The 25,406-nt window shown below is 38.2% G+C and overlaps 1 protein-coding gene and 1 long non-coding RNA gene across 2 annotated transcripts; one reads left to right on the top strand and one right to left on the bottom strand.

Moving 5' to 3' along the window:
* Positions 1-20,541, bottom strand: LOC6561724 (chaoptin). The gene is made up of 5 exons (XM_001987947.2): positions 20,235-20,541; positions 11,545-11,689; positions 5,926-6,036; positions 2,505-5,784; positions 1-1,163 (listed from the first exon to the last, which is right to left on the bottom strand). Exons 1-5 carry the CDS (start codon positions 20,539-20,541, stop codon positions 987-989), a joined length of 4,020 nt encoding a protein of 1,339 aa, XP_001987983.1. The 3' UTR covers positions 1-986.
* A 3,768-nt stretch (positions 20,542-24,309) lies between these two features.
* Positions 24,310-25,049, top strand: LOC116805311. Its single transcript, XR_004365119.1, has 3 exons — positions 24,310-24,360; positions 24,412-24,525; positions 24,588-25,049. It is a non-coding gene; the product is annotated as an uncharacterized LOC116805311 (long non-coding RNA).
* The last annotated feature ends 357 nt before the right edge of the window (positions 25,050-25,406 follow it).

The following is a 25,406-nucleotide window of genomic DNA, read 5'->3' as shown; positions in this document are numbered from 1 at the left end:
CTTGCTGCTAAATTGTATTCCATATTTTGTATCTAGAATCGTTTTCAGCTTTTAAAAATATTATAATATTATTATACCTCATGTAAACTATTATTAACAACTTATCCGTCTAGTAATTCTATAGATGCAAAAGTGTTTATTAACTGCGCTCTAGTTGTGTTCAAGTGTGTTTTCGGGGGGAGTGGATGTGGGTGTGAATGTGGGTGTGCGTGTGTATGTGTGTCTGGGTGAGTATGGCTTTTATCAGTTATTAGGAATCATCATATGTCCGCTGATGCGTGTGTATCTGTGTCTGTGTGTGTGTATCTTTTTTTGTGTCTATGTAATCAATTGCATTAAGTACAATTACGTTGGCCAAGACACAGCGCCAAGCAGTTAGGTAACAGTGGGGTGCTCTTAAATTACCTACTGGTCTTTTGATGGTGTTCAAAGGAATGATTATATAAAACAAATAATTGCTAAGGGTAAGAGAATCGAATGGTAATGGTAAACAACACATACATAAACCAATCCGAGATAGTCATAAAACATTGCATCGAAAACAGTTTATTGAACCAAAAGTCAAAGTTTGAGTAATGAGTCTAGTAGGAACTGTTTAGGGTAGCTATCGATTAACATAGTCAAAATAGTTGAAGTATTCAAATTATATTGATATAGTTTATGGTTATTTAATATAAATCCTGACCGCTTGGCGCTTATGAAATGCGACAATTTGTCACTGTTTTCGTAGTCCTAATTTATTTATAATTTATATAAAACTTATATTTTACGAGTGGACATTAACCGATTTGCTGATTTCGTTATTGTTAGGGTTCATTAGCTAATTCCAAGTGTGCCACGAAACTCAGGCTACGTTTAGTACATACATATATATTAACCTCAACTCTATATACAATATCATACATATCGTTATCCAACGGGCAACCGCATTCGTTGCAGCCAACTCACAACTTGGCCAGCTCCAGCAGCCACAACTAGAGCCAACATCAAAGGGATATGGTGAAGAGTGGCAACGTTAACGCCGCCGCAAACGATAACAGAAAGATACGCTGTCCGGAACTGCTCAATGCACTGGCCTGGCACAGCAAATCCTCCGGAAATATCTCCAAGATGGGCAGATGGCGACCCGATGTTGGATCATGGCAGGTATTGGCACGCGCACGCTGTTGACGAGGCAGTGATTAAAGTAAACATTGTTTTAAGTATATTTTTTGTGCAAGATATTTAAGTATATATATATATATATTTAGTAGGTATATGGGTTATAGGCACTGCAGAGGAATATTTGCTTAGGCTAATGGGCCTTAACTGGGACTACGTGAAACAAAATACATGATGAAAATATATATAGTAATTACTGAACAATTTTAGCTATATTCAGTTCGAATTTACAACTGGATTCACTTGTTTAGTGTACGCAACATAATCTGAATGTGCTACTTATTAATCGTTGTGCTAAGATATTGCTGAGAAGCTTTTGAAAGTACAGATTGTTAGTAGAAAATGTCAGTCAGACCAATATTTATTCGTACCATCTTGAAAAAAGACTACACCAAGCAGTCTGCGATCAGAAAGGGAAGATAGATTTATTAAGAAAATATAATATTAGAATTCCAATTAAGACTCCTGATGAACTTTTTAATTGGGGACAATTTTACAAGACCCATACTCAAGAATAGGTCGCACAAGTGAAATATATATAGTTTTCTAGTAAAACAGGGATTCCTTTGATCAGCGCTTGATGAAATCCAGTTCACCAAAAGCTCGATTATCATAGGAAGAAATATGATTGTCAAACTTAAGCTAGGGATCTAAAAGGATGCCCACTAAAAGGATACCCTTAGATCACTAAGTAATGAACTCTTCATTATCAAAGGCACAAAAATGCAATTAGAGCTGACGATTATGGGATATAAGTAGATTGAAAGAATTCAGCAAATAGATCGGCGATAGCCTGATCTGAATCAGTCGTCTTTTCTTTCAAAAAATACATTAACAAAATTGTAAAAACGTTTCTCAAACTGAAAGTTGCAGCTTGATCGGTAATCCGTATAACATTTGTTATTAAGAATCAATAAATATAACTTTAAGACGAGTTATAGAAGAAAGTTCTTGAAAGACTTGTCAGTACGAATAATTATTGGTCCGTTTTATATTCTCTAAATGGCTTAAACAACAAATTGACAAAACAACAAATTGACTTAAAGTATTTAAAAGTAAGTCAAGATAAACTCATAGATTATGAAAACTGATTTGGTCGAGTAGCGATTTATGATTTCATTTCAATAATTGTTATAGTGAAAATTGGCAAATATTTCTCTGCAGTTAATATTCTTAAGAAATAGAAACAATAGAAAGCTTACGCGCATATCGGCAAACAATAGGGGTAACTTTTTGCAGTAAATTGCATTCAAATTCAAGAATAAAAATACATATTTAAATAAGGAGACAGATCAATAAGACACGATAAGAAATATGCAAGTAATCTAACATTCAGCACCCACCTGCACCATGCGCTTGAGGTCATCCTTCTGTATGACTTTGATCTGTGCGGATTCGCGGAGCCAGCGTCGCAGCCAGTGTCCAAACCAGACCAATCCACACTCGCACTCAAGGGGATTGTGCGAAGTGATTAGACCACCCATAATGCTGCGCGTGCCGACAGCATCCCAATAGCTCTTGTTGGGATAGAAGCTGTCGGCGGCCAGCGCATTGATGCGATTGTGCGAGATATCAATGGATAGGTGGGGCACCTCGCGCAACGCATAGAATATCCCGGGTGGCAAGTCGGAGATGCGAGTGTGCGAGATCTTCACCTGCAGCTGCTGATTGCGTGCGAGACCCGAGAAGGCGTCCGGTGAGATTGTCTGCACATTGCTGCCATACAGCTCCACCAGCTGCAACTTGGTGTTGTTCACCAACCTCTGCAGCAGCTGACCGCCAATATTGGACTCCAGACAATGGACTCGCAACTCCTGCAGGCCCGGCAAACGGGCGACCAAATCACCGAGATTTGCATGCGAGCTGGCGTGCAGTTTGCGCAGGGATCGCAATTTTGAGAAGGCCTGCGGATTGGCCACCTTCACGTCCAGCAGATTGAGCTCGGACAGATGCCGCAGACTGAGCAGATCGTGCAGCGTGATGCGACGCAACGGATTGTGAGCCAGATCCAGCACTCGCACCGAGGTCGGTAAGTGTTCCACAGCGCAGCTGGCATTGATCAACTTGTTGTGGGAGACGTTCACGTGTCGCAGATGACGCAGTGCACCCAGCGGTGACAGCTCCTGCAGATAGTTACCACTGACGTCCAGATAGGAGAGCAGCGGCAGCTTCAACGTCGGCAGCACATAGAGACCCATGTGATGAAGGATCAGTTTGCGGACACGAGGCGTATGCACAAAGACCTCCCGCAAATTGGTGGTAACTAACGGATTCTCGGAGAGATCCAGATTGGTCAGATTGTTGAGGAAGCTGAACGTATTGTCCGGCAAGATAGTGATGCGATTCCGCGCCAGACTAATGTCGTAGAGGAACTGTGAGTTGACAAACATCGATGCATCCAAATACTCCAAATTATTCCGCGACATCTGTATGGATCTCAGGGTGAATCCAATGTCCGTAAATGCTGGCACGGGCCAAACACTCAGCTGATTATCGGATATATCGAGGAACTCCAGGCGCGTATTCATAAAAACCTCGCGGGGCAGCGCACGCAGGCGATTCGAGCAGATGCGCAGGATTCGCAGCTTGCGCAGATTGGAGAACTGCTCCACCTGCAGCTGATCCAGCTGATTGTGACTCAGATCCAGCTCCTGCAGACTGTTCAGGCCCTGAAAGCTGCGCCGGCGCAGCGAGCTGAGATTGTTATGCGACAAATTGAGTATCTCCAGGAACTCCAGGTCACCAAATGCATGACTCTGCAGACCACCCAGGGAGTTGTGTGCGACATTGAGGAAGCGCAGTGTGTTGGCCAGATTCGTGAAGCTGTCCGATTTGGAGATATGATTGTGACTGATGTCCAGCTGATATATATACATATAGCTGCTCAGCTCATCGTCGAAGCTCGAGATGTGATTGTGACTGAGATTAAGGCGCAACGGTGTTGTCGCATTCGATACATAATGAAAGGACTTCAAGGACAATGCACACAGCTGATTATGCATCAGATCCAGTGCACCCAAATTGGGCAGCACAGTGAATGCACCATGCGATATATTACCCAGACGATTATGCGATAGATCTATATAGCGTAGGAACTCCAGATTGTGAAATGCGTGTCTGGCAATGCTCCGCAACTGATTTGATTGCAGATTCAGTGTCTGCAAATCCCCCAGATTGTGAAATGTTTGCGACTCGAGCCGGTCCAGGGCATTGTAGGAGAGCTCAATCTCCACGAGATGACTATGCGCCTCGGGCAAAAACAGGCCGTGTGGCAGTGATTTGAGCTGATTGAAGCTCAAATTAATGTAGCTCAGTTCGCGCATTTGGGCAAACGACTCATTGGAAATTGTCTTCAAATTATTATTATCCAGTCCCAGCCAGATAAGCTGCGACAGCGGCAGCAATGCATCCAACGGATCCAACGATTCCAGACTTCGAGCTGGAAAGACGGCAAAGGAGAGCTCCAGAATTTTCAACGTATGCGAAATGTTCTCAAAAACCAACGGATGATGTATGGTTATATCATTGAAGCTCAGACTTATCTCCTGGATTTGATCGAGACCCGCAAACGAGCCCAAGTGTAGATGGGTAATCTTATTGTTCCGCAGGAGAATCGTTTGCAAATTGGAGCCCCAACCATCGACAGCAAAGATGCCCTCGGGTATGTCCGCAATGGAATTATAGCCCATATTCAGATACGATAACTGTGTGTAGTTCTTCAGTCCCAGAACGGGAATCATTGTGAAATTATTGCCACTCAGGCTGAGCACCTTCAGATTCGATGTGAGGCTGGGCAAATTGCTCAGCTGATTGATCCGATTGGAGGTGAGATATAAGTAACGCAAGCGATGCAGTGTGGATATGGCCACCGGCACAGTGGTCAAATGATTGCGTTCCAAATCCAAATACTCCAGCGTATCCGTCAGACCCTCAAAGGCCGCTGGATGCACACGACTGATGGCATTGAATGCTAGCACAAGATGCACAATACCCGTTGCCCGGAACACCTCCGCCGGCAGCTGGGTCACGTAGTTCTGTTCCATGTTGAGTGCACGTATGTGCACATCCGAGTAGTTTTGCTGAAAGAAATCCGACTCGAGCTGCTCAATGCAATTCTGGCCCAGATCGAGCTTCTCCAGATGCATGCGCAGTGTTCGCAACTGCAGCTCCTTCTCCCTCTCCTTGCCATGGACGCTGCGCAGTAGATTGTCGCGCAGGCTAACGATCCGGAGCTCTGGCAGCTGTTCGAACAGCTGGTGGGGGAAGACGGATAGTAGATTGCTGGACAGATCCACGGTGACCAGTGAACGTGGCAGATAGTTGGCCGACACATGAGTTATCCGATTGTTGGACAAGTCGAGCCACAGCAATTTCTGCAGCTGCTCAAACCGATCCCCCGAACCGGGATTGGCTGAATGCAGCACATTGCTCCCGTCCAAACCATTCTGCACACCAATGGCAGCCAGGCTGTTGGGCTGTGAACTGTTGTTATCACCGTTATATGCTAACGCATCGAAAGCGCCACCTGGCGCCACTTCGGTGATATCATTCCCGGATAAATGCAGGGATCGCAACGTATCATGTTGCGCCTCCCAGTTACCATCCAGGCTGGTTATGTGATTGCTAAAAAGCAAAGCAACAAAGCAAAACACGAATTAAATAAAATTAGAAATTAGTGATTTGTATTAATCAAGAATCAATTTAAATATTTTCTGTCTCTGTTTCAAAATGATTCTCCTGTTTTGTGGAATTCAATTAACTTACCGTTGCGCCACAAGTCGCGTCAACGAGTGCAGTCTCTGCAGTGCCTCAAGTGGCAGCTGCTGCATCTTATTCCCCGATATATCCAGGGTCATCAAGGAGTATGTCATGGTGCTGAAATAAAATAGAGAGAGAGAGAGAGAAGGAGATAGAGATATTTGGGCATCAAGTAGGGAAATCTATATTTAAATGTTGATATATTTAAATACTTTTAAATTGTGAAAAGTTGTTGCTAAACTTGCTAAGCAAGGGTCTGTCACGCCCATTGCCACACCGTCCAATTGGTAAGCCACCATGGATTTGGATGAGGTAGCTGCCTGCCTTTTGACGTATACAACACACATACACACACTCACAGTTGGAAAACAAATATTTAAACTTAATTAACGCACCACAAACCCGACGACAAAGCCATGTGACCAATCCCCTTGCGCTGACCCCCGCCCCTGTCCTCTTGCCATATATACTCCCCGCACCAACACCCTCAGCACCAGCTGCACTCCATTAATAGTTACACATACACGCATTCCAAAACACAAAAGAGAGAAAGAGTGAGAGAGTGAGTGAGTGAAGAAGTGCGACCTCAATTATGAGAACCACGAAGTTTTACAAACAAGCATCAGCCTCTGCTCCAGACGACGTCGCGTCGCTGCTTTCGAATTGGCTGTTGTTGTAACGACTGCTGCTGTCGCTGCTCATGCGACGAAGAATCAAACGTGAAGCACAAAGCGCAAATTTTTGTTGCTCCTTTAGCACACTCTCTCTCTCTCTCTCCGCCAATTTGGCTCTTGCCGGCTTCTTCATCTCCACCTACACCTACACACTTACGACAACGTTTGTTTTCTGTTTTCGGTTTGTGTTTCGGTTACCATTTGCTGTTTGCCGGTTGCTCACTGCTTATATCTTGTTGTTGTTGTTGTTGTTATCGTTGCTGTTTTCCTTGTGGTCGCCCGCCCGTTTAAGGCTGCATGTATTTGTGTGTGTGTGTGTGTGAGTGTGCGTGTGTGCGTGAGTGACAACTGCGTTTGTCATCAAAAGGCTCCCATGTAAATATGGCAGCCTCGCTGTGTACTCAAGCATGCATATGCAAGCGCACAAGCCGAGGGCAGTTCAAACAGTATTGCAATAACACAAAATTCAAGTAGACCATTTAAAACTAATCTGAATTAGGACTTTAACGTAAAGTCATTTAAGTTTGTATTTATATATATATATATATATATATATATATATATATATATATATATAAGTTTGTATTTAGAATTGAATGTTTTTATTTGCTTATTATTATTAAACTTGTATTATTATTTTATTATTCGCATAAATATTATATATTTTATTTGTTGCCAATTTGTATTATACTTAAGTTCCATAATGCAAACTTAAATATTAATTACATGATTTACTTAGTATAAGCCATTTCTATTCGAACGTTAGTCTTATATAATAATATAGAGCTGACCTCGCTTTAGAATTATTTACGTTAAATTCATGTACATAATCATAAAAGGCAATCTTCAAAGGTTGAATCATTATGAATTGAATTTATCAAAAGATCACAATAATTACGTTTCCTATTTATTTATAAGTATTTGAGTTGGGAAGCCCTCGTATATTGATTTGTATTTCTTAGTTGTATATTTATGCACAAAACAAAGCAATGGGAATATTTAAGCCCAACACGCTATAATAATGCCACACACACACACATACACACAATCGAGTGAGTGTATTCATGTGTGCGAATTTCACAATATTACACTGTAAATTATTAATGAACAATTTATATGAATGCATTTGTCGATTGTTAGTACATATAATAGAACAATTTGCAATAATTTTTAATTTTGCCATTTATTATTTTTACTTACATACATTATTTTAGTTGCGATTATAAACTCATTCTATGTACTTAAAGTAATGAATCTCTACACTTTTTTCAACTCTAGTTATTTTTAATTATAATCAGCGCATTATGATTGTTCCCTCCTAATATGATTTATTTTTCCAACGATAAGAAAAACAAGAGCTGCGATACACAAAAAAGCACACAATGCATAGCCTGCATAGGAGGACCATTTAATTAGCTCCGATTTATTGGCAGTTTCGAATTCATATTCCTTTGAAATGCACTCAAACATTGCTGTACCAGAGCAGCTCAAGTTACAGCTGCCATAATAGTTAACACAACGTGTATAATCGATGCAGGGCTTTATAAATGAATCCAGACAGAGTCCAATGCAATTCGATGGTTCCACGATCTTTCCGGAGTTATCATTTCGAAACCAGCATTGACACTTTCTCATACAGTTGACCATATCGGCAGGCAAGAGCGGTTCATCAGCTGCTCTGGCTATGCTCATTATCAGCGCAAGTAATACGCAAAGAAACAATGCACGCCCATTGCTATTAAATATTTCGTACATATCTCAACTAAATTGTCGGACTGTCGAGCAGCGCGATCGAAACTCAACTGAACGCCAAACACTCTTTCAACTTCACTCAGAAATTGCCGATAACAATTATTTACTTAATCAAATGAGTAATATGTATATGTGTTGTGCTTCTGTATAGTTGATATCATTGCTTATATGAAAGCGATGAAAGCATTATTTTTATGTCAAACCGCAATCGAAAGTGAAACTATTTACGGATTGAAATATAGAATCGGAAACAGAACATTTAGCGGATCATCATAATTGTCGACACAATCACTTAGGTATCTGCATGTAAACGTTTCTGTGTTCAAGAACTTATATTCCAAATTAGATGTCTCGAGCTCTTATAGTCTCTGAGATAGATTGAGATGATTAGATCGACTAGGTTAATGGTTATGAGCTCGGAGATGCTTCTTTCTGCCTGTTATCCAAATTTGGAATATAAATTCTCGTATACCTCGCGCACATCTAGTTTATTTAATGCTATCGCTAACTGCCAAGTTTCGCAAATATCGATAAATGTCGATTTCCGATAGCAATAAAATCCACAATTTTAAATGCTGATCATTCCAGTCAACACACAATATACATTAAAATGTTGTTGAACACGTTGACAAATTTCATTAAAATCAGATAAGAAATTGCCATTAAAATCTATTATCAAGTGAAGCAAGCGATTGTATCTATTAAATATTAAATACAATTTAATTGACCAAACAATATTAGCATTTTTACTTATTTATACATTTATTTATAGCTATATGCCCATGTAATATATCATAATATTTAAGGATAACTTTTTGCTATGCTTATTATGAGCATTTTCCCATAATAATTTGAAGTTTGGGGCTGAGTTTTGCAACTGTTAAACAAACTTTTTGATTAGCATACGTTGCCACGTAGAGATTAACGGAGACACACAGATGGGTAGTGATAGATGATGGGTAGACTGGATAATCAGTGGGGCAAAGTAGAAAGTCGGGTAATTTTTAGCCACACTTTTGCCAGGTTTGTGCAGATTAATTAGTTTGATTTAAGTTGAGATGTGGCCTGTTAATGACGAGCGAGTTTGTGTCTATTTACAGACACACTCAACCCGGATGCCATCCCACCACCCCACCACCCCACTATCCCACTACCCGACCACCCTCCGCCTGCTCTGGCACGTTATCTGCTTACTTTTGTGTGAAGGGTCTTAAAAACTGTACAAACTGTTAACGTGCGTCCATTTAACTTTGCCAAACGTAAGGAACAGTCAACGGAGCTGGGATTCTGTTTACTGGTTTTTGCGGTGGGCAGGCAGAAATGCTGGCTGACAGGCAGGGAGTCGGTAAGGGCAGTGGGGCGTGTTTTGGTTCTTTGTGCTCGTTAAAAAATTTTCGCGTTTCATTTCATGCCGCACGAAAAAACCAAACAACTGCCAAATGCGGTCGAGTGATGGAAAGCGTAAGAGAAACGACCGAGGGGCAGATAGAGGCAGTCACAGTTCACATACAGTCACATGTTTGATGTGATGTGTAATGTATTTTGCGTTTTGTGTGGACCCATAAAAAAGCTGACGAAATATGCTCTTGTATATACGTTGTTCAACACTACATGCATATTTCGAGTCCGTTTTTCACTCGATGCCCGTTTATAATTCTTCAAAGGGTATTATAGTTGGTGTACCACGACATGGCTGCATAGCCGAACATGGACAAAAATATATTTTACTTTAAATTATCTGCTACTATCTGTAAATTAAATGGCATTATTTGAGTCCCTAAAATATTCATTAAAATGGAATATATAACACCAAAGACTACAGCTACATATATATATAATTTTCTAGTCTTTGATAACATTGAGATTATGTTACTTTTATATGCCTGAATTCCCATAAATAAAACGGCAACATTGCCCTAAGATTACTTAATACTTTAATATTTACATACATACATAATATTTAATATAATACAATATTGTATACATATACTATATGATTACTGCAAGTTTCAATTAAATTATTTTGATTTGTATTTTCTTTCTGAAATGTTTGAGGATAATTATTCAATGGATTCTCATTCATTACTAATATAAACTAAACTTTTAAAGACTTGTTACAACTTAAACAGAGACTCTTGAATATTTTTTTATGTATGCCATTTCAAAGATTGCCTTATTAACACATCCCTGCAATATTTTCAACTTGTTCATATTTAAACATTTATGGGACAGTTATTATGAATTTGTATTTTGTTTTGTTTATATAATTCTTAACATTATCCAAATACTGAAAAACATAGATACATATGACAAAGTAAAATATAATTTATACGACACATAAATGTCATTAACGTTTTTGTTGGCGGATAAAAAATAAGTTGATCGCGATTTCATTGTTTTCGGTAAATGCACTTTGTTTTCCTAGAGCATTATATTTTCGTTATAGTGTTTTATTTATTTTATTTTTTGTTCGCATTGCATCTACTTCATTCTTTTTGTGATTATTTACACTCAAACAAATAGCGCTTGAAAGTTTTTCTTTTGCCCCGTCCCGTCGTGTGTGTGTTTGTGTGCTTATGTGTGTGTGTGTGTGTGTGTGTGCCATGTGAGTTTGCATTTCCTGCCAGCATTTTCAGCCTGAGTGGCGCATGAAACACTCCCAAAACAGTGCATACGCTGCACAATCCCACTTCACTTCATACCCTGCCCCTTGTTGCTTTGGCCAGTCGTTTGTTAAACTTAATTTTACGCCTTTTTTACAACTTGCAGTTTTATGTTGTAAAATATATGTAGTTTTTATGTGTGTGTGTATGTGTGTTTGGTAAAGCACTTGCACTACAAACACATAAACACACAAAAATACCAAAAAAAAATAAAAAAATTACAGAAGCCGTGAAAAACTGCCGCTCAGCGGCCATATAAATAGGCCGCTGAAAACTGTCGCGTCATCAGAATATATGAAATATATATGTATATATATATATATACATATATATTTAGTTAGGTATTTATATATTTTGGTGTGTGTCTTTTGTGTGCGTGTGCTTATGTAGCAGAGTGCATCATCATGGCTCAGCACTTATGTTGAAACCCTAATCCCAAATGCCAGTACACGTAGTGGCAACCCCTTGGCACTTAGCACCCCTCACTGGCTGTTTATCCATCTGACATTCATTGGAAGGTGTTGACTTTCACTCACCTGAAACTGCGCTCAGATATGTCCTGCAGCTCGTTGTCGATTAGCTTCAACGTCTTCAGACGCAGTCCCTGAAATGTTTCATCGTCGACGCTCTGCAGATGTGTATTGGACATTTCGATGTAGCGCACGCTGCTGTGTATGAATTCTAAAAGCAAAACACAAAACACAAAACACATGAGAGATTGAGGGTGTGTGTGTATGAAAAAGCAGTCTGTGTGGCATATATGTATGTATATGTACATGCATATATCGATGTAGCAGTGTGACACTGCCTGCCAGTATTGCCCGCCAGTTCATCATTCAAATTGATTTTAAACGGCATTTGAAACGTTTCCCATAACCCGGAGGGAACAGCTCCAATCCCCCTCCCCCACAGTCCAACCACCTCCCGCCTTCACTCACTTCTCGCTGCTGAGGCTAACGATGATGGCTTTTGTTTTGGCAGTTTGATAGCAGGCGCGTTAAAGCAAATGGGTCATCAGCGAGCCATTGGCCCACACAATGAACCAAGAAAAAGAGACGAGAATTGCGAAGCAAGCTGGAGGCCAGGACTTTGATTTTTATGCGCTTTTTCCGTTTTCCAAACGCCGAACGCTCCACCATAATAGGAAAACGACCAAAGCAATTTAAAAAAGGCACTTTAGATATATTGGAAGAGTGACATCCTTGCCATTTTTGCTAGAGCAAACAACGCGCGCGGAACGCTTGTCTTGATTGCCATGCATGGGGAGAGGAGGAGGGGCGAAATGAGACTGCACAAAATGTTTAAAACATTCAGTTAGATATAGATAAGATAACGGAACAAATATACAAACAAAAAATTGTAGACCCATTATAGATAGCACAATTTGAATAAAATGATTAAGAATATTCTATTATCATTTATTTGTAATTTTGTTTCTTTATTTCTAGGAAATCGAAATTTGAGGGGCCTGATACCGACTTGACCTTTATATATGGAGTATATTAATATATTTATATTTATATTGTATTATTTATAGTATTTTCTTGGAAGAGTTTATTTTTATGGCAATTACAATGAAGTCTTTAATATCAATTGGAATCGCTGTACAAATTAGCCTGCGTATGGTCGATATATGAAAGTATGTCATAATTGAGACAAAAATTATTTGCAAGGTCTGTGAAAATGCATAGCTAAGAGTAAGCAGAAAATTCAGCAAGCTTCGCAAATAATTTTGCCAGAATATCAGTTGGAATACGGGATACAGAACGGTTTAATAGTTTTATAAATTATAAAGCCATAAACTATTTGCATGGTCTGTGAAAATTCTGCATGCTTTGCAGATAATATTTGAACTCAACTGTGAAATGGCCGTTAAAGCAATTATTTTTTTTAAATATGTTTTTCTTTTCTTTTTTTTTTTGAAATGTATTCCATATATTTTGACAAGCTGCCGTTTTTGAGCATACGCAGCTCACAATGGGATTCAGTCATTTGGCGGTCGAAGGGCAAACGATTACGTGTAGTTTAATGGGTCCTTCAACTACGAGTTGGGCCTCGGGGAGAAGTGAGTGCCGCAATTAATTTGCGATTCGTTGAGCATGTGTTAATTAACAACAGTGACAAGATCCTCTTTCTCTCTCTGTCTGTCTCTGTCTCTATCTCTCTCTCTCACTCTCACTCTCTCTCTCGTGCTTGCAGTATCTTGGTATCTGGCACTCTCTGAGGAGCGCCGGAAGGTTGTCCATGGAGACGGTTGGTGACCATGTGTTCTTAGCCTGATTATACGAATTGCTCCCTCCAAAGGGAATTTCCATGTCATGCCTGTCAGCTTAAATTATGGCCTAAGCAAACGGCACATGGCGGCCACGCCTAATGCCACCAGTCTCCTCGCACATAGACAAATACACACAGAAAACATTTTTTCGAGTGTCGACGATATGGTAGCCAGATGAGGAATGACTGCAACAGCAGCAGCGGCAGCAGCAGCAGCAATACCAGCGGCGGTTACAGTACCCGGGCCAGAAAACTGACGTGCAACATGAAAATGCACTTTTCACTTTTAATTGAAAATTTTTTACGTGAATTGTCATTTCTCTTTTTTCTTGCTTTCATTTCGTTTGGTTTGGTTGGGTTTGGTTTGTTGCAAACCTGTATTTTTTGTGCTTTTTTTGGGGTTTTTAGTTAGCAAGTTTTGCCCGACAGCTTTCAAAATACGTACACACACAACCACACTCAGCTGATATTGCATGCATTGGCAAATCACCGTAGGCCAATTGAACACATTCATATTCAGTCATTCATTGTACATTTGAAAAATATATTTTTCCTATATTATATACCCAAAATGTTAACATTAGCGGCTCACGCAGAGTTAATAGCTGTTAAAATATTGACTAAAATCGAATATATTATTCTTGTTAATGTTGATTATTTGATGTCTGAAAGAATAAGCAATGTGCTCGTGCTGTCTGTCGTTGATAATAAGCTTGCAGACTGTAAATAATGTAATTAAACACAATGCCATAAATATTCATCTTCTTTAGCAGAAGTTTTTCTTTTCGAATTTGTTTTGAAATGTGTGAAAAGCACACATCTCGGGAAATAAAAGCTGATTTTCCTAAAAGAATTGATCAGTCGACCAATTTGTTTTCCTACGGGAGCTATCTGTTATGCTAATTCGATATTAATCGATTTTTAACAAAATGTTATTAACACAATAATACGACAAACTGGCAAATTTTGGTTCGCAACGAAATGAAACAAACTATATTCCAATAAGCCGCTATGAGTAATTAATTGATTCAAAAAAATTGGTTATTTGTTCTATAGTACAATTGATGGAAATACAATTTACATATGTGCATGTCTGCGTATGTATTTGCATGTGTGCTTGAGCTCCATGGACGAGACTAAAGTCAAAGCGAATTTCGAGCTCAGATTTTGGGGATTGTCATTGATTTGGCCATGAACATTTCAGCAGCATTTCGTACGGTTGACTGTGACTTAAACAATTAATGAACAATTAAATAGAGTACATAAGTGAATTGGCAACGATTGTCTACCAAATCGATATTTTATTGAAAAATTCCTTTGATCTTTTCATGTATTTTAGGCCAATAAATCGAAGTTTTATTGCTGTTCTTAAATAATTGGTGCTTTACAATTTCCTATTTAAATATAATCTTAAGCTGCTTCGCTCTTAGAAAAATGTTTGATTTATTGTTAAGATTGCATCGAATCGGTCATGGAAATTAACTTTAAATAAACTACGCTCGAGTGCTCAATCAGTGAGTTTGACAGTATGGCAAATAGATTATACTTCAATATTAAACTAAATTGTCTCGAAATGTTGGAAATTGAAAACTGAATAATACATTCGAAAACGGACCTAAGTTTGCTGTTTTCTGTAAATGCAGTTAATAAACAATAATTTATTCATGCCACATTCGATAATAATTTATTTATATACACATCGCCCAAAGTTCAAAGCCACAGCTTAAAGACTGAATATAACTTGCAATATATATACACACACACACACACAAACACATATATCGACCTTTGCACGCGCACTAAACGACGATATACGCAAACAGCTTACATCTTAATTACATATCGCATATTAATACAATATTAATCATACGCCCTGTTGACACGCGCAACGGGCAAGAAACGTGGCCAAACGCATTGGCCATGCATGACGGCAGCTCGCATCAAAGCTGGCAAGGAGAGAGACTGTGTATATGTGTGTGTGTGTGTGTGTGTTTGTGTGTAGGTGTAGGTGTAGGTGTGTGCATATCTAAGCTGCTGTTGCTGTTGTTATTATTGCGGCCGTTGCTGTTGTTATGAGTGGACAACCAACACACAACATATGGCGTTAATAAACTTCTAGCTGTAGCTAGCTGGCCTGAGGGGATGGGTGAGGGCGACGAGGGTGGATGTCGATGTGGAGGGGCAGGGGTGGTACAGTGTTTAGTTAGCGTTAGGCACAGTTGTGTGTCCATCGTATGTTGGCTTGTATTTTATGGCCTCAAGTCAATTCTCTGACAAATGGTGAGCATATTTATTTATTTACTTTAGCTGCCAACGTCGCCAATTTCATTCGTTGTCCAAGCCCCCCTCTACCAGCAACTACCCCCACCCCCTTGCCATTCGTTTGCGTCACTTGGCAAGTGTTTGTTCAACTTGCCAAAAGCAAGCAAATAAAAACAAAAATAACCAACAGCAACAAAATACGAAAAGCTACACTGAATGCTATAGCTAAGTATATATAAGTATATATATATATATTGTGGCCAGGACATGCTGCAAGGGACAAATGCGGCGAAAGACGCAGAAGAAACTGAAAGCGGAAGACAGTTAGGACAGTTAGAAAGATATGCTGTGCTCTGAAACTATTGCATATTAATATTTAAATATGTTGTGCTGCTCATTGTGACAACTGGAATTGAGCAAAATGTGCCACACATGAAATATAATTATTTATGCATTTTAATCAAATAGATTTTGTCATTTCTTTTTTCCCAGAGTATATGAAATAATAATATTGGAATAAAAGCATCTATGGTTATTATAGTTTATGGTAAAAATGCTTTGTTCGAGCACCACATAATAAATAGTTGTGCAAATGCAAATATTTCCAATGAACTTTGTCACCAAAAATATTTTTCATTTTCCAGCCTGATAATTACGGTTATGGAAATTCCTAATTAAATAATTATAGCAAATATGCATTAAAAATATGGTTGCATTCTCTGCATACACTTTTTTCTAAAAACATATTTCAGAGATTGCATTTAATTAAATCTCAAAATGTATGGCATATAAACGAAAAAGTGGTCATAAAACTTATTTTAGTATGCGTTAAAAATGGTTGATTTTTTTTAATATGAGTTTCTTCTACTCGAAGTTGAAGTATAATATTACAAGCATGAAGAATGCAACAAAAATGCTAATGATTAGCAATTTAAGTCATGCTAATTAATAAAAAGGTAACCGTAAGATTATGTATTTGGAGATAAGGCTCTTATTTCAGCAACAATTCCAGCTGTCTAGCTGACAGGCGCAAATAGCAATTTTTCATCGTAACGCTATCGTTTCGCAAACAGCTGCACACTTTGAATTTGAGTGCTTTTATAAAACTCGTAGGCCCCATTTGGGTCGGGAAGCAGGCAGCGGTAGGGCAAATGCAGCATTGCCTGTTGTCCTGCCCTTTGACCTCGCAACGTATGTGCTGATGAAGATTACGTCAGCTGAAAAGTTATTGTTTTGGTCGGGCATTCATCGAGGCAGGCAAGGCAGCGGACGCCAGCACGAAGAATGTGAGAAAGTGTGAGCTTCATTTATATCCATATACTTTTGTGTCCTGTGCCACAGCAGCGGCAGCAGCCAAAAAGCAGGAAACATGCGGCAGCTGTGTAAACTGCCTGCCTTGCTCGCTTGCTTGAATGATGTTGGCTTTGCTTCAGTTTTGCACGGTTCGGCTTGGTTCGGTTCGGTTCGGTGCGGTTCGTTCATTTTGTTTCAGTTAAGAAATAGTTGCAGCATGAAAATTGTGCCCGAATCGAATATGAAGCTGTTGCCACTGTTGCTGATTTTGCTGCTGTTGCATGTGGAGCAGATGCCCTGGGGGCGCATCAGCAGCGCTGGCCAAGCGTGAAAATGACCAGATACATTAAATATAAATCTAAATTGCACATTTTGAGCTTAAATATAATTTACGAACCATAGCACAATAGAAATTTCACTTTAAGTTTCTCACAAAAAGACAGCAAATTGTTTATGTTTTTTTTTTTAATACACTTTCAGGGGTATTATAATTTTGACATTAATTGAAAAGGATTCCTGCAAAGCCTTCAGCAGCAGAAGTTAAGTCATGGTCTATTTTATTTTTAATGCAGGGCTCATCTGGATATATTTAAATATATATCTATAAATAAAATCAGCATACATATTTAATTTTTTGTTGATGTTTTGAGGGTACTTTCAATCAACCTACTACCCAAATTAACCTTTTATTTGTCAATTATTGGACCGACTGAATAATATATATCAAATGTTGACCGATTGGTATTCAATAAATTGAAGCAAAAAATCAACAAACTGACAGAAAATGGTTGAGAAAATGAAAGTTCAAGTTACAAACCATTTTGCTCTGGTCTGTCTTCCTAACTGCTACATATATATGTATATATAGTCATGCATATGCAAGAGTATTAAATCTTCGACATAATATTTCTTCTCTTTTATTTTCTATATTATTTGCTTAACTTTTATTTTTCGCTCGCTTTGCACACATTTGATTTTGGCCTGGCCAGCAGCAGCTGTCTGCTTGCGTGGCTGCCTGGCTGCCTGGCTGCCTGGTTGCCTGGCTGCCACTGTCACATATTTTTGGCCACACAAATTTTGGAATTTTTAATGAATTTCAAGTCGTTGTCATCGTCAATGCAATTCCCTGTTTCTGCACCGCTTCGCTTCCCAACTCTCCTGCATATTTTTGCGTGTGCGCTCGAAAGTATGCAACGTTTGCTGTGTGGTCTGCGTCAGGCGTCCTGCAGTAAGGCATTCCAATGACTTTGTCCAGAAATGGCACAATATACAGCTGCTGTTGATGCTGCTGATGTTGCCAGATGGGGAGGGGAGGGGCAGGAGGTGATTTTTGCGGGCGTGGCACGCAATTAGCCAGACTGTCAAGCAAAGTGTTTTTCAACCCAACCGCTCGTTTTTTACACATTAGAATTGCTAATTGCCAAAAGTTTTTGGGATTTTTGCATTTCTTCAGTGCAATCCAGTGACGTTGAAGACATAAATTACATTCAACTGAGACATTTGTTTGAATATATTTTAAAGGCAGCAGATTGAAATTGTTATAAATGTGTATATGAAGTGCCAGGACATCAGGCAAGACAGCATAATTTCGCAAGATTGCCATGGCATAAATGCAATTGAGTAGAAAACCGCGTCTGTATTGTTTCAAGTTCTTGATTTTGAATAAAATGTAAATCATATAATGCATTTTCTTTCGTATAATGCCTTAGGTTATCAATTCAATTATATAAAAATTATTTAATGAAAAGAAATTTAAAAGACAAACAATTTCTTAGGTAGGAATCTTAATATTTTCACCTACAAGAAAATTTGAGAACTAATTGATAAGATTTATATCTATATCAAGATTTATAAATTTTACACATAAGAAAATTTGAGCACTAATTGATAGGATTTCCTTAATCAAGATTTATAAATTTTAACCATCAGAAAATTTGAACAATAATTTATAGGATTGATAAATTAACATCTAAAGCAAACATCTTAAATTCAAACATTTATTGCAAGTATTGGGGAAAAAACTCAATCAGTAAAAAGTTAAGAAGTCAGAGAAAGATGAAAACTGAGATAATGAGTAATAAGGAAATAAATAAACCAAAAAGGGGCAAATCACTGAACCGACCGAAAGAGAGAGTTCCATCGAAATTACGCGAAATAATGCATTCTAAGATTTGCAAATAGCTTAAGTGGCCAATTACACCAAGTAAATTGGTGAGAGATTGATTAAAAAGTTTTATGAACATCGCATTCAGATCGACCCATAATAACTGAAACAGATGGACGTAACTTTGCTTTCCGGTTCGTTTGAGTTGAAATAATATTCGAACTTTAAGCAATGCTATTCAACGTAAGAAATTTTATGTATAATAAGCCACACACACAAATTCAATAAATGTAAATTTATAAGAGAAATAAAGAAATATGGAAAAGGAAACAAATATTGCAAGACCATTTTTGCAATGCTTCGAACATTGTGGCAGATAAATTGGCAATGCGGATAACAGCAGGGCAGGGCAGGGCAGGGCAGCAAACCAGGGCCACAGTATGCAAAGAAAACTTTTCAATGGCCCCAACCCTCAAGTCTGACAGCTGCCTGGCCAGCGAGTGCTGTCAATTTGTATGGTGTGTGTTTGCGTGTTTGTGTGGCTTGCCAGTCAACAGTTTTTCGGGTTTTTGCAACTTTATGCATTTTGATAATGGGAATATTTTTGTGGCACAGGACAGCAAATATACAGAGAGACAGAGGGGGACAGAATTTTGGTTATACGAATGCGCATTGGTAACGAAATGACAATGGAGTACAAAACTTGCCATTCATTACTTAAGAACTACGAAATTAGCGTTGAATTTGCCACAACAATCGTTAAAAAGTTTATGCCAGGAACAGTGGCAGAAGCTGGGTCTGAGGACTCAACCGAAAAAACTTTATTTTTACAACTAATTGGCAAACTTAAATGTAAGATTTAATTTTGTTGTGGGTAGCGCAGCAGTCGGCATGTTGTTGGGAGTACAGAACAGAACAAAGCCGTTTGAAGCTTCATTAAAAAATTACATTGCGCTGCAGGCGGGCAAACCAGACAAACTGACAAAGAAAAATAACACGCACACACACACACCAAAAGGAGCAAAGAGGAAAGAGACAAATAGAGAGATAGAGGGAGAGCGAGAGAGAGAGAGGAAAACAGTGAAAAGTAACAATTGGCAACTGACAGCTGGCGACTGAAATTTTTACGCCTGGCTGCTTGTACAGCAATTTGTGGGTGGCAATTTATAGCACAGCCCAACAAAAATATTTGCCACATAAATAAGAGCTAGTCAATTTCTGCTGTGACATATTGACAGCTACGAACCCATAAACATATGTGAGAGAGCATCTGCTGCTGCTTGCGCTGCTTACCTGGAAACTTGTAGAGTGCCACCTCGTTGCAATTAATCTCAATCAGTGTTGACGTCTCGTTGGGCAGACCGGCGCACTGGCACATCGAGTTCAGGGGACAGGCGTATAGCACATCCTGCTGCTGGCTGCCGAGCAGCGCGGCCGATCCTCGTCCGGGCGGCGGACCACGTGCCAATGCTCGTGGCGTATTTCTGACACTGCGCTGCAGCAGTCTACGCACAGCAGCCGCACCAGCGCCCCCGCCATCGAATTGCCAGCAGTGCGCGGTGCACACAAGGCACGAGATCAGCGCTAGGTACAGATGCATTCTGCAAGAGACAAATGGAGAGACCGATAGAGAAAGAGCCAAATTAGTCTGAATTCTGATTAGATTAATATAGTGTTGAATTTCAATAAGACGATATTATAATTGAAGTTGGTTTTAATGATTAAATGATAAACTAATGATTATATTTTAGTTCAACCACTAAGCAGACAATACATAGATCGTAAAAATCATTGAATTTTTTATCAATAATTGCATTACAATTTTTATTTTTATTTTCTTAATTTGCATAACTCCGATTTAATTAGGCAGAAGGATATGCAGTATCCTAGATAAACATTTCTTAAGTAAAGAAGAAATCTTCAACCCGTCAAAAATTCTTGAATTCGTTCGTGTTCATAAAAAAAAAACTATAGGCTCATCTAAATTGGTCTATCGCAATACACAATTCTCAGATACTTCAAATTTGCAGTATAAGTTCTCGTATAAAAGTTTATTATATGTTTTTGATAACTTTCCCCTGATTCGCAAATATCAATACAAATCGACGTTTTGATGGAAAGTAATGTTTTAAAGATATATCTTAAATATTGACATATTACGTATCAGCTGCAGAATTTGTTTAATATCGGATAAGAAACACCCGTGCCATAAAGCGTATTATCATTGCAAAAATCGTTTGCATCCATAAGTAAGCAATGTCAGAAATAGGCAGCATGCTGAAAACGAGCCTATATATATATATATATATATATATATATATACATATATATATATATATATGTATATGTGTGTGTGAGTGAGTGTGTATTTTTCCGCGCCCCGATATCTATGAATGCGTGCATAATACACGCATAAAAATAAAAAATGTTGGAGGCACTCGTTTGTGGCAAGCTGTTGATTTCTCTTCGGCCTTGTGAATAAATGCATGCGATGTCCTAAATTTCTTTTAAAGCTCTTCAGTAGCTGTGCCGTAAAATGTGGAACACTCGTCAACCATTGAGTAAAGTTTTTATAGAGAAATTTGGCTATAAAATTAAAAGCTGCGCTTTAATTAATTTAATATATTTAGCAGCAGGGTTCTGGGTATCTCCCAGATAGGCTCTCTCGACTAGGGCATTCAAGATTGTTTTTAATCAATTAGTTTTTACTGATAAACTTATATTCTTTAATATTTCTAAAATTTCGGTTAACTTAAGTATTACCATTCGAAGATCAAAGATTCAGTTACAAAATTGTATTCCTTTTAATTAAATTGAATGGGAAATTCGTTGAAAAGCGTTACGAAAAAAAGATTTCCCGGCTTTCCAGTAAAATGTACATTTAAATAGCAAAGAAATTCAAATTGAAATTTCTTCATAAGCATATTATAAAAAGCACAAATAGTTATATTTTGTTTTCTCTACAAAGTAAACCACAATCAACTGAGCAGCACGTGCAAATAAACCAGATGGAAATGCACATATTAAAAAACCTCGAAGCATTCAAAATGATTATACAAACAAAAAAAACGTGAATGTAAATATTCCAATATGTTTTACAATTGTTGCCCGGAGCAACGCTGCATTAATGAAAATAAATACTCGATCGCAATATATTTAAAATAGTAAGGAGTGAAAATTGCACGTGGGAAAGCGTCATACAAAAATATTTGTATAAATGCAAATAAATAAATACGGTTCATATTTAAAATGCTGACAGCAGTTTATAACTCTCGTTGGAGCTGTTGAAATAAATGGGGCATGGCATATAAAGACGCTCATTAGGATGGCTCTGTTAGACACCTTCGGTCTACGCATTTATTTATTTGCCGCTGCTTAGCATAAATCGCACGTTAGAATGAATAGAATGACATAAAATTAACGGTACTCCCGCCCCTGAGCAAAAGAAACCCCCATTAAAAGACGCAACTCAATGGCACAGTGTGGCAAAATGTCATTATAATTGATTACAATCATTAACTATTTCTTATGCTAGTTTGGCCACACTTTGAACATAATGTCTCCATCAAAGATAAAAAGTTGCAGCCTGTGTTCAAATTTCCAACACAAATTTCAACATATTCAAGATTCGTAAATTATGTTGTGAATGCTAAAAATTCATATCGGGTATTTCATGTTTACTGTTTGATGTTATGAAACGTTTAGCAATGGCAATGTCTCAAATAGCTAATATTTTAAGAAGGGTTAGTGCTTATTTTTAAAATAAAATTTAAGTTACATTTTTTATTTATTAATTATAAGTTAATGTTGAACGCAAAATAGAATCGTAGTTTCTAATACAGAAAAGTTGTTATAGTCTGTCATATATTATAATTATTTCGGAAATACTAATGAATTTAAGCCGATGAGATTTTTTAATAAGATCAGATGGTAAATTTTAAGAATGTTAAGAATGTAAATGTAAAGAATGTTGGTCAAAGTGGAATCAGTTTATGAGTCTACTTATTGCCGGTCATTCTCGCAGAATATTTGCCGGAGTCTCGTAATTTTCTACTCAGACTCTGCAAGCTGCATCTTCCACAATTTTGAGTCTGTGTATATATTTGACTTTTCACTCAACTTCAGAATATCACTAGTACGTTTCTTGTCTGGCTGCATCGTAGATAAATCTGGCTAAATGACTTTATTGAAGGAAATAAAATGTGTTATATACTAGCCATTTATCAATTCTTTTGATTGTGCTGCGTACTTAAACTCTAAAGTTGTCGGTTATTTTAGTGCCACTGTGCAGACATTGTCGCCTCATGTGCAACTCTTCAGCTCAACTCAACTCAACTCAAATCAGCTTAGCTGAGCTAACGGTGAAGTTCACCTAAAAGCTTGCGACAATTCATGCAAATGAGCCGCAGTCACACACGAGCTCCGACTTTCACACTCATCGACTCGCACGCTCGCACATTCTCATGCCTCGAACCTTAAAAAAGTGCGCAACCACAGCACGTAGGGGCTAACACACACGCTCTCTCTCACACACACAGACACTCACACACACACAGACACACACACACAAAAACACTAGCTGAGTCGCTCTGAGGCACAGGACTTTCACAGAGCGGCGGCATATAAAACATGTTTCATGTACGTAGATGTGTGATGTTTATTTGACACGCCAAAGTATATAATAACAAATAAAAACTTTGGCATACCAGACGACAGCGACAACGCCAACGACGAGGACGAGGACGAGGACAAGAACTCTGACAAGGACGACTACGATGACGAGTACGACCCATTAGCACGATTTTTGAGCTTTAAGGTTTTGGCGGTTTGGGTACCTTCGCGCACATTACGAGCACCCATAAAACTAGAACCAAAAAAATGTATATATATTCCCATCTACTGATAGGCAGGTGTGGAGAGACGACATGAGGACCAAGCAGAAGTTATTTAAGTCGGCTTAGAATTTTGGATAAGTCAAATATATGTTTTTCGTGCTAGTAAGCGACTTATGTGTGGTTCCTTGAAGCTCAAGCTAAAATATTTACTATATTTAGTTATGGAAAGAGTTTTAGTAGAAAGCAAGTCAAAGTGAAAGTCTTTCGGAATATTTCAAATTTTACTTGATAAGGACCCGCCAACTGTTAAAATTAAATTTTAAAGTTGTATTAACATTTGAAATTTTCAGACACACTGCAGTATTTTAAAAATACTGAAAATATAAAATAAAAGTGTCATTTTTAGACAGAAAACAAGTATGCTGAATCTTTTCAAACTTGCTGAAATTTCCGAATCAATTCCTGCAGAGTTGAAGAACATTTGCTTGAAAGTTAGTTGCAAATAAATTATATTTAAATGGCTACACGACCAACTGCTAAAGAGTTGCAAATATTAAAGGACAATAGACTTGCATTAACGCTTGGTAAATATTAGCTACAATCTATATATTCTCAACCAAGTCCATATCATGCAGATGAGTATTATGAACAATGTGTGCAGACTGCTTCCACTGAACCTGATACAAACAGCCACGGACCAAATCGAACTCAACAAAGATTCAATACGGAAGTTATGAAACTAACACTTGGTAAGTGACATTCGAGTCATGCAATTCACAAAATCATAGATAGAACTCCCCGAAAACCACAGATGAGTATTATGTGCACTTTGTCTTGCCCAAGGAACGAGTCCAGTGCCAAGAAGAAAAGAGGAAGCAACTGAGAATCAGTCACTATCATCGAACTCACTATTTTGCGCCCAGCTATTTGGAACGACGCCAGCCGCGGCAGCCTTGAGCCAATGTTCACAAGAGATGAACGCGGTGCAAGTAGCCTAAGTATGTAAACTAATGATGGCAAAGGACCTACAAAACTTCCGTAGCTTGCTCCAAGGGTCACTCAAGAGTCTAAGTTAACAACAAAACTAACTGACATTCAATGCTAATCCGGTTAATAAAAACAGAGGAAAACAGGAGAGAGAGAGAAAGAGAGACAGAGATTTTACTCTGTACACTGAGTACAGATTTGTGTTATAATAATAATGCGAAAAATTCTTTTGAATGAGACCAGAAAAAGCACTTAGCCACAATTAAATGACATCTGACATTGTTCGTAATTTATCCTTTATCCTTTATCCTTTGTCATTTTATTGACAAACAAATTGTTGAAAAATCTGCTGAATTATATTTTCAGTCAAATATTTTGTTCATGTCATATTTGTGCTTATTTTTTTGCCAATATTTATTCCAAGTCAAGTCATATATATCAAATAACAGCTAACATAATTTAAATTCCAAGCAACAATTTATTTATTTACCTCATCTTTATTTGAATTATATTTCAGCCAATTATTTTGGTAATCAATTTCCATGCAAATATTTATTTATTTGCCATTACTTGGTTTCTTTGCAAATTATAATTGATTTGCATTAATTTGATCACAAAGTGATTTATTAATTGACAGCTTAGA

Source organism: Drosophila grimshawi, unplaced genomic scaffold (assembly GCF_018153295.1).
Source record: "Drosophila grimshawi isolate 15287-2541.00 unplaced genomic scaffold, ASM1815329v1 contig_1377, whole genome shotgun sequence".
In the NCBI taxonomy this organism is placed as follows: Eukaryota; Metazoa; Arthropoda; class Insecta; order Diptera; family Drosophilidae; genus Drosophila; species Drosophila grimshawi.
The sequence above is the reverse complement of the archived record's forward strand: the minus strand, read 5'-3'. Positions and strand labels throughout refer to the sequence as shown.

Coding starts and splice junctions, on each gene's coding strand:
- LOC6561724 (XM_001987947.2), bottom strand. CDS start 20,541: ATGCATCTGTACCTAGCGCTGATCTCGTGCCTTGTGTGCACCGCGCAC. Junction 11,690..20,234: donor GGCACTCTACAAGTTTCCAG/GTAAGCAGCGCA, acceptor TTTTGCTTTTAG/AATTCATACACAGCAGCGTG. Junction 6,037..11,544: donor ATATCTGAGCGCAGTTTCAG/GTGAGTGAAAGT, acceptor ATTTTATTTCAG/CACCATGACATACTCCTTGA.